This window comes from Podarcis vaucheri, assembly GCF_965113315.1.
Source record: "Podarcis vaucheri genome assembly, chromosome: 5".
Taxonomy (NCBI): Eukaryota; Metazoa; Chordata; class Lepidosauria; order Squamata; family Lacertidae; genus Podarcis; species Podarcis vaucheri.
The window spans coordinates 94,070,900-94,088,927 of NC_138763.1; the positions used below are offsets into that span (position 1 = coordinate 94,070,900).

The 18,028-nt window shown below is 44.3% G+C and overlaps 1 protein-coding gene across 2 annotated transcripts; it reads right to left on the bottom strand.

Annotated features, from left to right (window-relative positions):
- Positions 1–1,067: 1,067 nt before the first annotated feature.
- MXD4 (MAX dimerization protein 4) lies at positions 1,068–18,028 on the bottom strand. 2 transcript variants are annotated; one of them, XM_082223349.1, is made up of 6 exons: positions 17,646–18,028; positions 17,162–17,249; positions 8,541–8,570; positions 5,498–5,612; positions 5,026–5,185; positions 1,068–3,377 (listed from the first exon to the last, which is right to left on the bottom strand). In XM_082223349.1, the coding sequence occupies exons 1-6, from the start codon at positions 17,707–17,709 to the stop codon at positions 3,235–3,237; spliced, it is 600 nt and encodes a 199-aa protein (XP_082079475.1). In that variant the 5' UTR covers positions 17,710–18,028; the 3' UTR covers positions 1,068–3,234. The 2 variants fall into 2 exon arrangements, with proteins under 2 accessions (XP_082079475.1, XP_082079476.1); XM_082223350.1 differs by lacking the exons at positions 17,162–17,249; positions 17,646–18,028 and adding an exon at positions 16,108–17,135.

Here is an 18,028-nt window from a genome sequence, read left to right on the forward strand (position 1 = left end):
CAAAATAGATGGCTGCTTTTGAAGTAGCATGGTTTGGTTAGTAAGTTCCGGGCTAACAAGGTCTGTAAGCTGTCAAAAGTATAGCCGACCTTTTGTTTTCTGCACTGTGAGCACCACGGGGAAAATAATACACTGAGTATTAAAGGAAGCAGCAAAGGCTGCAATCTTAAGGTGTGTTTTGAAAATGCTTTGCCCTACATCCTGCTGGGGCTTGAGCTGGCAGAATGAAGAGCGGAACACCAGCATGCCTGCCTCCGTCTATTTCTAGGCTGCCTGATTTTAAAAAAATGTTAAAATTCCCACTTGTTAACCCCCAGTTTGAAAATAGTAGGAAGGAAAGCGGAGAGTTGTTCCGCCAGGCCTTTGGTCAGGGCGCAGCCTGACTCCCTCCTCTGGCAACCTGCACAGAATTTTGCTTAATTGGTTGCCATCAATTTGATTTAATTTTTATAATGAAATATTTTTAGATTGTGTGACTATTTGACTGTTTGATTATTTGATTGTTGTTAGCCGCCCTGAGCCCGGCTTCGGCTGGGGAGGGCGGGATATAAATAAAATTTATTATTATTATTTATTATTAAAGGTTTATTGATGCTCAGAAGCAGGAACTGGCAGTGATGGGGGCAGGTCTTGCCCTACGGTGCTTCTGGGATGCCAGAAAGGCACCCAAAGTATTTTGTTTCACCCTTCTCACCAGTTCGTTGCCGTATAAAATTTAGTTCAACGCTAAAACTATTCCATTGCAGCCTTAGGTTGTAGCAGCTGACAGCATGGCCCTGACCCTGCGGTCTACTCAGTAGACCCCTGTCCCTAGAGCGAGTCTCCCAATTAATTTAAACGGAAAGAATAGTTTTCTCACAGAGTGACCCCTCTCCGTTTAAATCAGGAGCAGAAAATATCCTTATGTGCATCTGAACACATGGACTTCTGGAACAGTGTTTATATGGCTTTCTTGGAAGCCACTGATCAGAGACGCATGAATATTACACGTTTTTAAAGTGGGGTTAAATTATTGGGTATAGGCATTGGAATGATTATTTTCCCTGCACTAAAAGTATCTTTTAAAAAAAACAACCAAGGGGTCTCAGAGCTTCACCTTCAGCAAGATGATACACTCAAACATGCTGACTGGTGCTTCTGAAGTAATCACACTAAGGTTTAAAAACAAGGAAAGGAAAAGGGATAGATCAATGGTCACCAAGGCACAATTTGACTAAGGTGAAGAGTCCCTGAGACTCCGATTCAGGTATGTAACTATTCCCTTTCTCTATATGAGCAAATGGGAAGAGTTAGGAAAAATATAATACAGAGTATTTAATAGGAGATGTATTTACAGGCAATATAACATGTCTAAAGTCTATATAGCTTTTAATCTTTTTCATTTATTTAAAAAAGACCTTAAAGTAGCGATGCAAAGATTGGTCCATTTTTAATTACCAGCAAGTCAAACTCTAATGACTTCACTAAGCTTAAAGTGTATTAAAAGGCAAAGTCGCAGTATTGCTACATTCGGGGTAATTATATTCTAAACATATTGATGAACGCTAAATAAACGATGCAATTTTACAGCATTTTCTTTGCATTTTGTAAGGAATTCAAATATCAATGATAGCATACAAAAGAAAGAAAGAAAAAGGTTTAATATGAATACTGTAATTTAAAGCCATGCCTTCCATTTAAGTGTATTTGCAGCTGTAGAAAGCAATATAACATTAAAAAAAAATAAACCTTAAGCAAACAGTTTTGCTTTCTTCTCAACAGCTATTTGATAATCCAGCTCTGGTTCATTCGAGCTCTGAATCCTTCACGAAGAATACTGAAATATTGAATGGTAAACATTAAAATCAATTAGAAAAAAAGAGTGTGTTGGCCCCAATCCAGCTTGTCCCATCTGACTACGTGAGACTAAATGACCTGAATGGAGATACATAATGCAATGTACACCTGGCACTTCCATCAGTTAAAACGGGAACTAGATAAGCATCATAATATATGATATGTATCAGCTGCAGACATGGGCCTCCTCCGCTGAATTGACATTCACTCGTTTGGATGTGGCACAATCATCAGAATCACGGTCTAAGAAGGCGGGAAGAATAAATGCAAATACAAAAAATGAAAATCCTGAGGGCCGAGTGCTACATACGCAGTCAAAGCATTTTGTGGAGAGTAAAAACAGGAGTACAATAAACAACCCTTGCTAAAAATCATCAAATGAGAGGCAACTGATCTTTGTGCACAATAATCCTGACCCTCAAAAGTTAGCAGAGTGTTGTTTTTTTTACATGTGCAAGCAAACACGATTTATTTTTTTTCCGGAGTTAGTCACTATAAAAACATAGAAAGCTAGGGTCATTGCACATTAAGTCCTGATTCGAATCAGCTTTCCCCTCATCTTTTGAAGACGAACAGTACGCTTGATGATAAATCAAGAGAATATACATTTTTTGTGTGTGTGTCTCAAAAATATTGAAAGAACTTCTCCTATAGGAATATTTGCTAACCAAAGTCGTTGGGGTTTTTTTTGTAAAATGATAATGTACTTTTAAAAAAGTATATCCTCCCCACTAACTTTTCAATCCTTGGTCCACTATAGCCAGAATCCAAAGAACGAGGGGGTGATCCCAAGCAAACCACGAGCAGAGATTTAGGGTTAAGTCCACGCTTCCATTTGACCTGTGCAAAGAAATGGTCTGAGCAGTTTTGCCTTTGCCATGCCACTTTCTCCTGGAAAACCCGCTCTTAATTCAGAGAAATCCCAATCAGATTCAGCGGTAAAAAGGAGGTTTTCCTGGGAAAGACTGTTGTGGCAAGCGGAACTACGGACGAGCCTTTAACGCGCCGTTTCGGCTACAGAAGTTCCTATTGCCAGAGACAAACACATTTTTGAGTGGCTAACAGAAAATCTCCATCTTCGTGTGTAAATATTTGCTATGCCCACTTTGTATTTTAAAATATTTTTAAAAAGCACACACACACACACCCAGAACTAACAGTGTGTACAATGGCTACAATAAAGGACTTTAAGCCGCAAGTGTATCTAATCACATTTTGTAGAAAAAAAAACATGATTTGCAATTTATTGAATATACCAATCGTCGTTCGGCGAACCCTGGGCACGAAACCTCCTTTCAGATTACTGTGGGCTGAGGTTTTCTGGAAGAATGGCAGTCCGGCATATTTCGTGTAAGTGCTTTAGTCAGAACGTCCTGAGTTGAGCAGTGCCCTTCGACGCTACAGAAGCCTGGCATTGAGTCTGTGCGAATGTGTGTAGCCGCTGTCGCTTGAGCTCCCTTGCAAACTGTCTTCTGCATCGCTGGGACTTCTGCTACTGTCCATTTCAGCTGGTGGGAATTCCATTCCTTCGATGTCTACTTCTAAATTGAAACGGGAGAGAAGACGGAAGTTTCAAAACTGTGACAAGCAGAACCGAACCACCTGATGTTTATACAGTGCTTTAGAGCGTTCAAGTTAGGATTTGAAAAAGAAATATCAAAATTCGATAAATACTTAATACAAGAAAAATAAAAAAATATATCTAAATGGTATAATCTGATCTTAGAGTGGGAAACAAAGGATGAACTGGTTAAAGCATCCATGATTAAATGGGCGCAAGATATTGGGAAAAATATTATGTTTGAACAATGGGAAAAATTGTGGAAAGAAGATATGAAATTCCCTATTGTGTTATATATTGAAAGAAAATTACCTCAAAATACAACATAGACGGTATTTAACACCCGAAAGAATAGAAAAAATGAATAAAAATTGTACCGATGTTTGCTGGCGATGCAACACTGGAAAAGGTACTATGATGCATATATGGTGGAATTGTTTAAACATCAAACAATTTTGGGAAACAATATATAACGAAATGAAAAAAATGTTCAGATATTCATTTAGGAAAACACTAGAAGGTTTTCTATTGGGAATAGTACCAGGAAGAAGACAAGACATTATATTTATACGCAACAGTAGCCGCAAGACAAATTAACAGGAAGAATTCGAAACCTGTGGGACCAGAGATTCACAGAAGACTGGTGTAAATTTACGGACTATTTGAAAAGGAATTGTGACAATCAGATTACGCTTGTAGGTTTGCAAGAAGTTTTGTAAGGCGAATTATTTGAATTATTGCAAAAATGGTAAAGAGGAGAATTGTTAGTTAAGATAATTAAAGGCAATATGAATTTAAGAAATGCAGAAGAAGTGATAAGAATGGTGGATCATCAGAGGTGCTGATGGAAGTCCAAAAAGATTGTATAATAAGAAGTGAAGTTTTGTTGTATGTATGATAATCAATATGTTAAAATTAATAATATATATATATAGATATGAATATGGCTATAGTATCTTCTTCCCGACCCCTAGATCCTTTTCACATGTACTATTGGCAACGCAGGTGACCTCCATCTTACATTTGGCCGCTGGTTCTTCCTGCCTAAGTGCATAACCTGTCACCTGTCCCTGCTGAAATTCATTTGTTTTGGCCCAGTAATCCAATCCGTGAAGGTAATCTTGAATCCTAATACTGTCTTCTGCGGCATTAGCTACCCCTCCGAGTTGGGTGTCATCTGTGAATTTGATGAGCATCCCCTCAATTCCTTCACCCAAGTCGTTTATAAAGTCGACAAACAACAACAGACCCAGGACAGAACTCTGCAGCACCCCACTTGACACGATAAACCATTAATGGGTACTCTGTGTGTTCAGTCAATCAACCAGCTACAAATCCACCTAACAGTTACCTTGTCCAGCCCACATTCTACCAGCTTCTCTGCAAGAATATAATAGGAGACTTTTGTCAAAAGCCTTACTGCAATCAAGTTACAGTACATCCACAGCATTCCCCTGATTTATTGTTTTTTAAAGAATTGACTATTATGCTTTGAACTGTGTCTACTTCCGGTGCTGGACATTCTAACATACATGCTTGTTTTGGGATGCCCAGTATATACCCCAGAGAAATATACAGTCTTAGTTTAGTTAACAGTCCCATGGTGATTTCTGGGCCCCACCACCTACCTTGCTCAGAATCCGTAGATATTGTTGATCCCAGGCTGTCTGTGCGAATTCGTTCCAGGCCCTGCATGGAGAGCTGTTCCAATCTACGCTTGAGGTATCGATGTTCTCGCTGTAACTGTTCTTTAATATTTAGAGCTTTCCGGTCTTGTTCTTCCAATTTCTATGGAGTTAGAATAATTTTAACAGTAAAAACAGTATTCTGGCTGCACTGATTATCCGGTGCTCTCATTAAAAAGCAAAACCAAAAAAACTGTTTAAAAAGTGGATAAGTTCTCCATTCACTAAATTATTTGGGTTTTAGCTTACCACATCAGCATTGAAGACTGAAAAAGGTATACCATTAAGTAAGAGCAGCACCTTTTAAATTAGGAAATCTGCAATCCCGCCCTCTCACTAAAAAAAAAAAAGGGCGTGTGTGTGTCAGATTGTTGTTTAAGTAAAACAAAATAAAAGGTAACTTGCTTTTTTTTACCTTAATATGCATCTTGGCTCTTTTCAGCAGACTGAGTGTAGTGTGTCTAGTGCTATCTGCTCCCAAAGGGACAAGTTGTTTTAACTCTTCTAAATATAGTCGTAGTTTAGCTCGTCTGAAATGGAAAAAAACCAAACATATTTAGTGTTGTTACAGTGCACTTTAGCTCACTAGAGTGCAATGGATAGCATATAACTTTAGGATTTCTGCACAATGCTACCTTCAAACAAGCCAAAAGGACACTCATCCCAGCACTAAAATGACAACCCTTGTAAAGATCTGATGAACAAAGTTCAAAGCATCAAACCCACTTTTTCTCGTCATAGTCCCCCCCCCCAATTGTCGCACTCTTTGTTTTAACATATTTATATCCTGTTTTGATTTCCAGGGCACCTGGCACCATGTAAAAGACTCAACACACTAGAAGGACACAGAATGTTAAGAGGCAGAGGAGAAAATGCAACAAGGGCTCGTTCTACGGTTGGAAGCTTCCCCTGGACTAAAAGCTAAATGATACATTGACAGGTATAATAAGAACCTGTGAAGACCCCCCGACTGCTCAGAAATTGATTGGTATCAGTGAAGACTTATTGGGGTTGCTAGGGCAGAGCCCAGAGGGAAATTGCTAAGCATTTACCCAAAATCTCAAAGCCACTCTCTCCTGCCCTTCCTACACTGATACCAGGGTCGTCTTTACCAGGGGGTGTAAGGGGTGCAGGGCACCTGGGTGCCAAATTCTGGCGGGCGCCAATTGTATACCTACTGTATACTAGTCCCTCTCGATCAGCGGCAGTGAAAAGCAATGGATACTCCGTAGCATCAAATATCAATTATTTTCTGATGCGTTGTTGTTACCAAAAAAAGCTCAACAACTTTGGCTTTCCCCCCTTCCAAAAACAAAAAAAGCTCAATAAAAGTTAATTTGGGGGCGGCTAAACTGGGTGGGACTTGCTGATCAGAAGGTCAGCGGTTCGAATCCCCACGACGGTGTGAGCTCCCGTTGCTCGGTCCCTGCTCCTGCCAACCTAGCAGTTCGAAAGCACATCAAAGTGCAAGTAGATAAATAGGTACTGCTCCGGCGGGAAGGTAAACGCCGTTTCCGTGTGCTGCTCTGGTTCGCCAGAAGCAGCTTAGTCATGCTGGCCACATGACCTGGAAGCTGTACACCTGCTCCCTCGGCCAGTAAAATGAGATGAGCGCAGCAACCCCAGAGTTGGTCACGACTGGACCTAATGGTCAGGGGTCCCCTTTACCTTAAACTACATTTGGAGGCGCATCTTTGCACACCAGCAGCACATATGCTAAAGACGGCCCTGATCAATACCCTTCGATTTCCACCTAGAAACTCCCTACATCTGCCAATAAATCAACCAACCAACCAACCAATCACAGAACAATGTTATGGCCTGGTCCTTTCTACCCATCTCCAGGCAGATGTTTTGCTTTCCAAAAACAGCGTTTTTCTAGGTCATCTGGACCCTACGATCTTGCAGACTTGCATTTCAACCCCACCAAGATGCAAGGATTAGCGTCTAAGATAGCCACACACTGAACACAGGGAACAGGGTGAGGGTCATGGCATTCCAATTAGCGGGCCATGCCTTTGGCTGTTGCTCCATTGAGCTTGCATAGACTGACAGCAGCAGGCTTTGACATCCAGGCTGCAGGAGGCTCCGCTCTTGTTCGGAGCATGCCTTCTGTGCACTGTCTGCTGCTGCCTTGGCCCTGCCTCCTGCTGAAACAGAAAGAGTTGTGAATGAGTGAGTGAATGAGTGAGTGAGTGAGAGGGACAGCCAGCACACAAGCACCAGCCTACTGGTGCCTTTTATTTGAGCTCCAGTGAACAGCAGGTTTTCCCAGTAGTGATGTATGGAAGTGAGAGCTGGACCATAAAGAAGGCCGATCGCCGAAGAATTGATGCTTTTGAATTATGGTGCTGGAGGAGACTCTTGAGAGTCCCATGGACTGCAAGAAGATCAAACCTCTCCATTCTGAAGGAAATCAGCCCTGAGTGCTCACTGGAAGGACAGATCCTGAAGCTGAGGCTCCAGTACTTTGGCCACCTCATGAGAAGAGAAGACTCCCTGGAAAAGACCCTGATGTTGGGAAAGATGGAGGGCGCAAGGAGAAGGGGACGACAGAGGACGAGATGGTTGGACAGTGTTCTCAAAGCTACCAACATGAGTTTGACCAAACTGCGGGAGGCAGTGGAAGACAGGAGTGCCTGGTGTGCTCTGGTCCAGGGGGTCACGAAGAGTCGGACACGACTAAACGACTAAACAACAACAATGAACAGTAGGTTGGTTTATTTAATCTGGGACCCGTGTGTTTGTGTGTGGGGGCATGGGCGCTAGCACTAAGTTGGAGGGGGAGATCAAGTTGCTGGAGTGAAATTCTATTCTCGACTGTGTGTGCCCCTACATCTAGGAGCCCAGCACCAATACGGGGAGGCAATTTGTTGCATTGATTCTCTCCCTTTCTCCTCATTCCAGCCCTTATTTCTCCAGCTCTATGTCTGCCCTTGCTGGAAGAATGCATTGCAAATGCCCTGTCTGCCTACCCTGTTAACTGCTCAAACTTTCTGGTGCTTCTATAGACACCCTTCAGGAGGTTCTGCTGTCAGAGGTGAGAAACCATGTGCAATTTCTCTCTCGGCTCTCTGTAGTCGCTAGGCACTGCCTTACTTTTCTAGTGTCTGTGGAAAGGTGCCATTTGTTTCTGGTGCTCCAGCAAGCAACAGAGCTGCCAATTATTAGCCAGGAACGTGCCCCTTAAGAGCTACAGTAGACAGATTCAGAAATATTTTAATGTCATTGAAACCTTAAGTATAAACTGCATTATTCACATAGTATAGTCCAACGTTTAGATGCCCGTTTCTGAAAACGAGTGGTTGGAACTTGACAGCAAACACTTTCATAAAATAAACACGAGTTAAACAGATATAATTCCCTGTTATTTCCAATTTAAAATGTTTCTCTTGCAGGATTGTGCCACGGCAGAATAATAGTGTCTGTACTGGTTCTGTTTGATTCGTACTACTTACCTATGCTTTTCTAGTTCATTATGTGAAGACCTATAGAAACAACAACAACAGAAAGTATGATATATTATAGAGTTTTACTTGCTAATAACCCGAAATTCAAATAAAACAATGCACTTTCAATCAGTTCCTGTCAGAAATCCATTAAAAAAAATATCTTAGGGACCTATTTTGACATATCCAGAACACTATTAGCACATCTTATTTTCTCCCCCAAGGCTCAACCTTGAATCTAGTTGGGATTTTTATATTTCACACTTCACAAAATTAAATAACCCCTCCGCATACAAAAATAGTAAAAAAAAAAAAAAAAGGGAAGATGGTTTTGTAGGACTGAAGTCTGCAGGCCACGTGTCTCTTAAACAGCACTACAGTGGTACCTCAGGTTAAGTACTTAATTCATTCCGGAGGTCCGTTCTTAACCTGAAACTGTTCTTAACCTGAAGCACCACTTTAGCTAATGGGGCCTCCTGCTGCTGTCGTGCCGCCGGAGCACGATTTCTCTTCTCATCCCGAAGCAAAGTTCTTAACCTGAAGCACTATTTCTGGGTTATCGGAGTCTGTAACCTGAAGCGTATGTAACCCGAGGTACCACTGTATTGCTTATGGCAGTTAGCTATTGTAGGAGCAATGGTGCCCCCAGATGTTGCTGGACCACAGCTGCCTTTGGACCCAGCTGGCATGACCAATGTCAGAGCTGATGGAAGCTGCTTCCCAACAGCATTTGGGGGGCACCATATTTTCTACAATAAATGCCAAATGTAGTACACTTAAGCCGTATGATCAGCAGAAGAATGCTCTCATGTTCCTTTGGGAACAGATGAACCAATGTCTGGCAATGTGAGCCTGTTATGTGGCAGATCCTACTTTGGACAAGAGGCACAAGACGCAGCCTATGTCATTGCAACTGTTATCAAGAGAACATTTGCCCTGTTACCTCAGAGAGGCTCACGGAGCGGCAACAGGGGGGCAGGGGCTTTTAGGTTGTGGCCCCTCCACTAGTCTGTGGTATGCTCTCCCAGCAAAGCCCACCAGGTGTCTCTTCAGCACCAGGCATGTGAAGGCAAGTGATTGGGGTTGTTTTTAAAGACCATTAATTTTTTATTTGGTTTTGGTTAACCGTATATTCTGCTGGCTTTGATTTTAACTTTGACGGGGAAGTGTCCTTTTAGTATCATATCGATTCGTTATTTTTACCGTTTGTGGTTTTAAAGATTGCATGTTTTCAGTATTTTTACCTTCCTGTAATTTGACCTTGGGTGGTTTCTGAGAAAGGTGGCTAAGAAATTTAAAAGGCAAATTATTTGGGTCAGGCTGTTTGCGAAGGACACAGGTGGCAGCAGCGCATCTGAGTACTATATGAAATTTTTACTGGCACACACGCTGAGCAGCGAAATCGCTAACCCTAACCATGTGTAAGCTAGTCCCCATCTCACCTTTTCTTTGGCCACCCCTTTGGCCCTGTCTGCCAAACATTTATTTGCTCAAGTCCCGGATTTTGTCCCTACTCCTTTATTCATCCTGATTTCTCCAGCCTTCTCTGCCCCGCATTTTTAGTTCTTCCACGCTCCCTGTTGAAACATTTAGCTCTTCTCCACAGACATTGCAAGAGCTTAGTCTAACCTGTCCACCATGCTTTCGTTAATCCTTTCTTTCCCCTCCACATCAACTCAGTAAACAGATGCCAGGAGGTTCTTTACGACCGCAGCTCGTGACAGTCACAAAATCTAGTGGCGTATTATTAGTATCGGCTAGTAACTAAGGCTGCCACTATCTGAAAATCTCAACGGTCTGAAGACTGTTACTGATTCCACATGTTACTGCACACTTAGATCATTGAAGACCTAAATAAAAATAAAATAAAATAAAAGACCTCCCAAGTCACAATAAGGATTTGTTTTTTAATTTTAAAAATCCCGGCATAAAAAGTTGATACCACCCTTCGCCCGAAGACCACAGAGCAATTTACAATATAAAACACAGCTTTAGCCTCAAGCTCTCCGTTAGCAAGCCAGTGCCTTATTCTATTGGTGCAACTTTATAAGGCTGCTACCTATCAAGGGAGGAGAGTCAACATTGTTAATTTTGTAGGAAAATGCAGAAATGCCTGAGCTATATAGTCTAGAACATCAATGTATTATGAGACAGAGCATGAGTCCCACCAAAATGCGTTCAGCTGAGTGCTTTCCATAATAAATAAATAGTAATAATAATAATAATAATAATAATAATAATAATAATAATAATAATAATAATAGTATCTGCCTCTTTCTCCCTTGCTTGTTTTCCTGTGGTTAGCTTACTCTAAGGTAGGGGAAACCTTTTCAACCTGAGGGTTGAAACCTTCTCAGCAACCTTCCATGCCATTAAAGGTAAGGGGACCCCTGACCATTAGGTCCAGTCGTGGCCGACTCTGGGGTTGCGGTGCTCATCTCGCTTTATTGGCCAAGGGAGCTGGGTCATGTGGCCAGCATGACTAAGTCGCTTCTGGTGAATCAGAGCAGTGCACGGAAACGTCGTTCACCTTCCCACCGGAGTGGTACCTATTTATCTACTTGCACTTTGACGTGCTTTCGAACTGCTAGGTTGGCAGGAGCTGGGACCGAGCAACGGGAGCTCACCCCGTCACAGGGATTCGAACCGCCGACCTTCTGATCAGCAAGCCCTAGGCTCTGTGGTTTAACCCACAGCGCCAAAAATGGGCAGAGCAATGAATGCAGAAGGTTATCTTTGCGGAGTAAGCTTGTTTCTACACACGACCGCATACCCGTTTCTGTTCACTACCCAGGCAGAGAAGAGGTCCAAGGATGAAACCCAGCCAGGGGAGAACACTCAAGGAGGATGCAGGGCTGGGGAGGAGTGGGTTTCAGAAGGATGGGTTCAGAGGGCCAGACAGAGCGGCCTGGAGGGCCACAATTGGCCGCTGGATCTGAAGTCCCCTATTCCTATTCTGAGAAATGCCTCCTTTTTCTCGACAGCGCTCCTGTGTCTTTAAAAGCTCCACGGCTGGCAGAAATACGCTTTCCAGAGGGGTAGCCTTGTTAGGTCGCTGCAGCAAAAACAACAGTCTGGTGGTGCCAAATTTAATATGGCGGAAGCTTTTTTGAATTGAAGTCAGCTTCATCGGATGTGTGAACTGTGATCGCCCAAGTTAGAAAGGCAGAAAAGCAAATTGTGTAACACAGAGAAGAATACTGCAGTGGATGCTCAACCTACTGCCAATGAGCTTGCCTTGCCTCGCCAATGACATTTCAATTTCTTTGATGGGTCAGGACTGGAATACCCAGCCCATGATTTGCTGCTTAACCCGCAACCCTCATCCTGTTGTTGTTGTTTAGTCGTTTAGTCGTGTCCGACTCTCTTGTGACCCCCTGGACCAGAGTACGCCAGGCACTCCTGTCTTCCACTGCCTCCCGCAGTTTGGTCAAACTCATGCTGGTAGCTTCAAGTACACTGTCCAATCATCTCATCCTCTGTCGTCCCCTTCTCCTTGTGCCCTTCATCTTTCCCAACATCAGGGTCTTTTCCAGGGAGTCTTCTCTTCTCATGAGGTGGCCAAAGTCTTGGAGCCTCAGCTTCAGCTCCTCTGTCGTCCCCTTCTCCTTGTGCCCTCCATCTTTCCCAACATCAGGGTCTTTTCCAGGGTGTCTACTCTTCTCATGAGGTGGCCAAAGTATTGGAGCCTCAGCTTCACGATCTGCCCTTCCAGTGAGCACTCAGGGCTGATTTCCTTCAGAATGGAGAGGTTAGATCTTCTTGCAGTCCATGGGACTCTCAAGAGTCTCCTCCAGCACCATAATTCAAAAGCATCAATTCTTCGGCGATCAGCCTTCTTTATGGTCCAGCTCTCACTTCCATACATCACTACAGTGGTACCTCGCAAGACGAATGCCTCGCAAGACGAATGCCTCACAAGACGAAAGAGTTTTCCATTTTTTGAGTCGTTCTGCAAGACGAATTTCCCTATGGGCTTGCTTCGCAAGACGAAACGTCTTGCGAGTTCTTGTGAGTTTGTTTCCTTTTTCTTAAAGCCGCTAAGCCGTTAATAACCGCTAAGCCGCTAATAGCCGCTAAGCTGCTAATAGCCGTGCTTCGCAAGACGAAAAAACCGCAAGACGAAGAGACTCGCAGAACGGATTAATTTCGTCTTGCGAGGCACCACTGTACTGGGAAAACCATAGCTTTAACTATACGGACCTTTGTTGGCAAGGTGATGTCTCTGCTTTTTAAGATGCTGTCTACGTTTGCCATCGCTTTTCTTCCAAGAAGCAGGTGTCTTTTAATTTCGTGGCTGCTGTCACCATCTGCAGTGATCATGGAGCCCAAGAAGATAAAATCTCTCATTGCCTCCATTTCTTCCCCTTCTTTTTGCCAGGAGGTGATGGGCCCGGTGGCCATGATCTTCGTTTTTTTGATGTTGAGCTTCAGACTATATTTTGCGCTCTTCTCTTTCACCCTCATTAAAAGGTTCTTTAATTCCTCCTCGCTTTCTGCCATCAAGGTTGTGTCATCTGCATTTCTGAGATTGTTGATATTTCTTCCGGCAATCTTACCTCCGGCTTGGGATTCATCCAGCCCAGCCTTTTGCATGATGAATTTGCATGAACCCTCATCCTACTGTGGTTTAATTCAGATTTGTTTGTTATATATAGCTTCCATCGCTCTACCTGGGCAATCCCATTATTAGGCTGCAGACCATGAGGGGACCCTTGTACTCAGCGACTTCCCATGAGAAATTTCACACTGTGAGGTTATTCCTACCCTAGTCTTCTAGTCTTCTAGTTATTCCTACCCTAGTCTTCTAGTCTTCTAGTTCCACAAAATGGTGTACAAAAGAAGCAAATGTGGCATTTGCAAATGAAGGACGAGGTTCTCAACCTTGCATTTCCTTGTGATGTTAGCTGCCTTGAGGTGTTTCGTGTTAGGAAACGAAAGGTAGGGCTTATTCTTCTTCAGTATCGCTGAATGAATAATATTGGCCCCCAAGCCACAATTTCTTGCATGCACCAGTGTCCAACACCTGTTGGGGAAAGAAAATTTTAGGGGAAATTTCTTTCCCCACCCCTGCAAGCAATGCAGATTAATTAAGGGCTGGAAAGATTAATTTGAAGCAGGGAGAAGTGCACCCATTTTGTTCAGTCCCTCTCGTAGCAGTTTTTTCTTTTTATGAAGGTACATTGGGGCAACGTTTTACGGATCTATACGGAACATCTAAAATATGTGTTTGATATTATTACACCGTTACCGCTTTGATGAAGCACAAAAATGCAACGGATGCTCTTAAAACAGGGTATTTAACTCTGAATATATTGAAAACCCTGCCTGCCGAGAATTCCACACACCTCCCTAATCTGAAACGTGGGTGACCCCACAATGCACAGAAGAGACTTTGAATTTCTTGAGGCTGTGCAGACTATTTCTTGAAAGTGAAACAACTGGAGGAAGGTTGTCTGTATCAGGGTGACTGAAATGTTGTTGGACTACAACTGTTGACAACCCTGAACATTTGCCATGCTGGCTGCGGCTGAAGAGAGTTTGCTCCCAGGGTTTTTCTGCAGGTACTTGCAGAATGCATGGGTCTTCCTTTAAAGTCTTCCCGCATCTACAAGGTGGACTTCCAGAAACAAAATTCGACATCAGATTTTTGAGTTGATCCAACTACAAAGCAAAAAACAACGTTCCTTTCCTATGGCTAAAACTTCCATCTGCTGCTGTGTCTTTGAACCCAGACAGGGGAGCCGACTTGGATCCCAGGTTATGGGTGCCCAGTGTGAGACCTTGGAAGTTGCGCAGGTAACCCTAGGTGTGGATACCTGAGCATCCACAACAAAAATTTTGTGGGGGCTCAGGCATCCAGAGTCCCCCATAGTTGGCACCCCTGAACACAGAGATGGTTTGTGACAAGGTTAAGAAAACTGGGTACTTAATTTTGATTCTGGGAGGGACAATAGTAGGGGACGGATCACTGCCTTGTCGTGGTGAAGGGGCCTGAATAACTCAGAGAAGCTATGAGCTATGCTGTGCAGGGCCACCCAAGACGGACAGGTCATAGCCGAGAGTTTAGACTAAATGTGATCCACCCGGAAAAGGAACTGGCAATCCAATCCAGTATTTTGCCGAGAAAACTCCATGGATATAAAAAAGGAGAAGCTTTGAGAAGTGAGAGTTTCCAAGGCATGCTCTGGTTGATGGGGTCACGGAGAGTTGAACACGACTAAGATGACTAAACAACAACAAGTGCTTTCATGTTCTTTTTGTAGGCTTCTTAGAGTCATCTGGGTAGTTAATGTGAGAAACAGGATCTGGACCAGAGAGGCCTGTGATCTAATGCGACAGGGCTCATATGAGTTGGAAGAAGCCCTGCATTTAATTGTATATTAAATGTTGCAGTACAGATATATTGTGGTGCCTTAAGTATCTAATTGGCTATAGTAATAAAAAGGCACACTAGACTCATTCCTGATTTCAGTTATACTGCAACGTTTTGTTGGCTGCACTCAGGAATAGCAAGCGACTGAGAAGCTTGTCTGATATGGCGAGCGCTTGCGATTATTTCAGATTCCTTTGTAGGTAGTTTTTTCTCTCTCTCCAAGATGATATTTTGCATGAACAAAGAGAAGGATAAGCAAAGGAGGGCAACAAGAACAATGAATAGGTATTTCAGGAAGTCAAGGAAGAAGCAGGCACGTTCTTTAAAACACAGGGTGTCCTGGACTTTGTTTGGGGCAAGCCAGACAAATCTGCCGAGTCTGCAAAACAATCCTAAGCAGCTCCTTCTGATCATTAGGACAGGAGTCCCTGCAAGGGGGGTGGGTTTGAAGGGTGTGTGTGTGTAGTTTGTGCTTCACAAGCTCCTGCTTCCAAGGCCTCCCTGGTGCTCTCTTCAACAACCAGTATAAACGGCCAGATGAAACTCCCCTTTCATACACTTACTGTATATAGAACAAGCAAAGAATAAAGGCACCATCCCACTCTATCCAGGAACACATCCAGTTAAGGAGAGCAGGAAAGCTCAGGGTAAAGCATCAAGAGCCCCCGGGATGCACTTTTAATCATGTGTCATTATAAACCTGGATAGGGACGCGGGTGGCGCTGTGGGTTAAACCACAGAGCCTAGGACTAGCCGATCAGAAGGTTGGCGGTTCGAATCCCCGCGACGGGGTGAGCTCCCGTTGCTCGGTCCCTGCTCCTGCCAACCTAGCAGTTCGAAAGCACGTCAAAATGCAAGTAGATAAATAGGTACCACTCCGGCGGGAAGGTAAACAGCATTTCTGTGCACTGCTCTGGCTCGCCAGAAGCAGCTTAGTCATGCTGGCCACATGACCCGGAAGCTGTACGCCGGCTCCCTCGGCCAATAAAGCGAGATGAGCGCCGCAACCCCAGAGTCGGCCACGACTGGACCGAATGGTCAGGGGTCCCTTTACCTTTATAAACCTGGACAAAGATAAGGAGATGCAAGGAAATGTTAAATAACTCCCTTTATGCCAATCTTACAGCGTTCTGCCACCTTGCTACTCTCTTAGTGCATCTATTAAGTTGTACTTCTTATAGAGACCATGCAGAATCTCACCTGCAAGTCCCACTGAATCCAGTGGAAATCACTTCCAGGTTAAGCATGCAAAAAAAGCAAAAAACAAACAAACACAGAAGCTTACAAGTGTGGTATGTGGTAGCAGCGGGGCTGGCATGATCATTAGGATGCGAACCTCAGAGGACACAGCTTTATACAGATTAGTTTTTGTTATAACTGCCTGATAACATTTTACTTTTTATTTTTAATGCAGTTTTTCAAAGCTCAAGCTTACATGCGATCAACAATCTTGCAAAACTGACCTGTTGGGGTGGCAACTAATTCAACCCGTATTTATCAGCACTCGGCCCAAAGGAACAGGTGACAAAATTTGCAAAGTAAAGGTGCCCAAAGTGCAGTTTTGATGCGCCTGTAACTGAAACTCGCAAGATACTTTTAACACCACAGTTCCCAAGATTGTTCAGAACGATCTGTGCGCTGAAACACCTTTTTGCATTTGAGAAAGATAATCAAAGATCGCTGCGCTGCTTATTCTTGCAATTTAGAACAAGTTCAGCAGGTTCGACTTTCGTGCTTTTCATCCCCCCCCCCAAGGCACCTGCTTTTGAAAACTGAAGTTGGCAATTTTGGGGTGTTAGCAATCCTTGCCCTCGCCCAAGTCGAAATCCCTGGAGCCAAGGAGCAAAAGGGGACTGCGGGGTGGGGGTGGGTAGCATCCAGTGGAGGTTGCTTGGGAGAAAGGAACCCCCGCTGTACGCGTGGCAGCTTCTTCAGGAGAGACCGAAGCATAAACCCAGCCCAGAAAAAGAGGGGTCGGGCAGAAGGAAATGGCGACCTCCTGCTTCTGTGCTGGTGCTGAAGTCGCTGCAAAATACCTTGTGCTAGTGCATCAACACGGCCTCTGGGTCCTATCAGGTGGTGGGAGGACTACAGCTCCCATCATCCTCAGCTAGCAGGAGCAGCGCTCAGGGATGATGGGAGTTGTAGTGCAGAAACACATGCAGCCCACCCATAAATAAGGCCGAGGGAAGAGCTGCATTTAAGCAGAGGGCTCCTGGGTGGGGGGTAGGGGATCGCAACCCCCCGCACTCACCGGCTGCTCTGGGGCTTCCCGGCCTTGCTTTTCCTCCTGGCGTAGCCGCTGTCGAAGGGCAGCACCGAGGCGTAGCCGTGCTCCGCTTCTGGTTGGGGGGGGGGGAGAGGCAAAAAGACACACACAAAAGCTGAGCTCGTGACAACTGCCGCGTATTGCTGCTGCTGCTGCCGGTGCAAACGTTGCGAGCAACTTATTGCAAAGGGAGGAAGCAGTTGCAAAGGGAGCGAGTTGGCGGAGAAGGGAGCAAAGGCGGACCTGCAGCGCCACCAGACCAACGGTGGGGAGATTTTCCTTCATTTCGTGGCTTTTGCTTTTCTTTTTTTTTAAAGTCCTTTTTGCAACAAAACAAACCCATCTCCCCACCCCCCACCCCCACTCAAGGTGACTTTTCAATAAAAATAAATCCGGGGTGCATCGCAGCCCTGGGGTGGGGGTGGGGTGGAAACCCCTCAACATTTGCAGGGAATCTTGCTGTATGTACCTCTCTCTCGCCTTTCCAAGTATTCCGCAGCTTCCAGCAGCATCAGCAGGGAATTCCACTCCATTTTCACAGCCTTTTGCTTTTTTTGCAATTTAAGCAGCAAGGTAGGAAGGGGAAAAATAACAGCAATAGTAGCAATTAGCAATGGTTTGGTGTGTTTTTTTCCGCACCCGGGAGCTCACAAGCGCGCGCAGGGAGGCTCCTCCAAAGTGTTGCTCTCTGAGCCCAAGTCTACAAACCCCCACACTTTGGGCATATTACTTTCCCAGCTGACGGACGGCTGGCTGGGCCAGTCGATAGCGTCACCCGCAGGGTCCTGAGACATCGCGGAGCCAATCAGAGGCGAGGTGGGTGGGAGGGGGAAGGAAGGAAGGGGGGAAAAA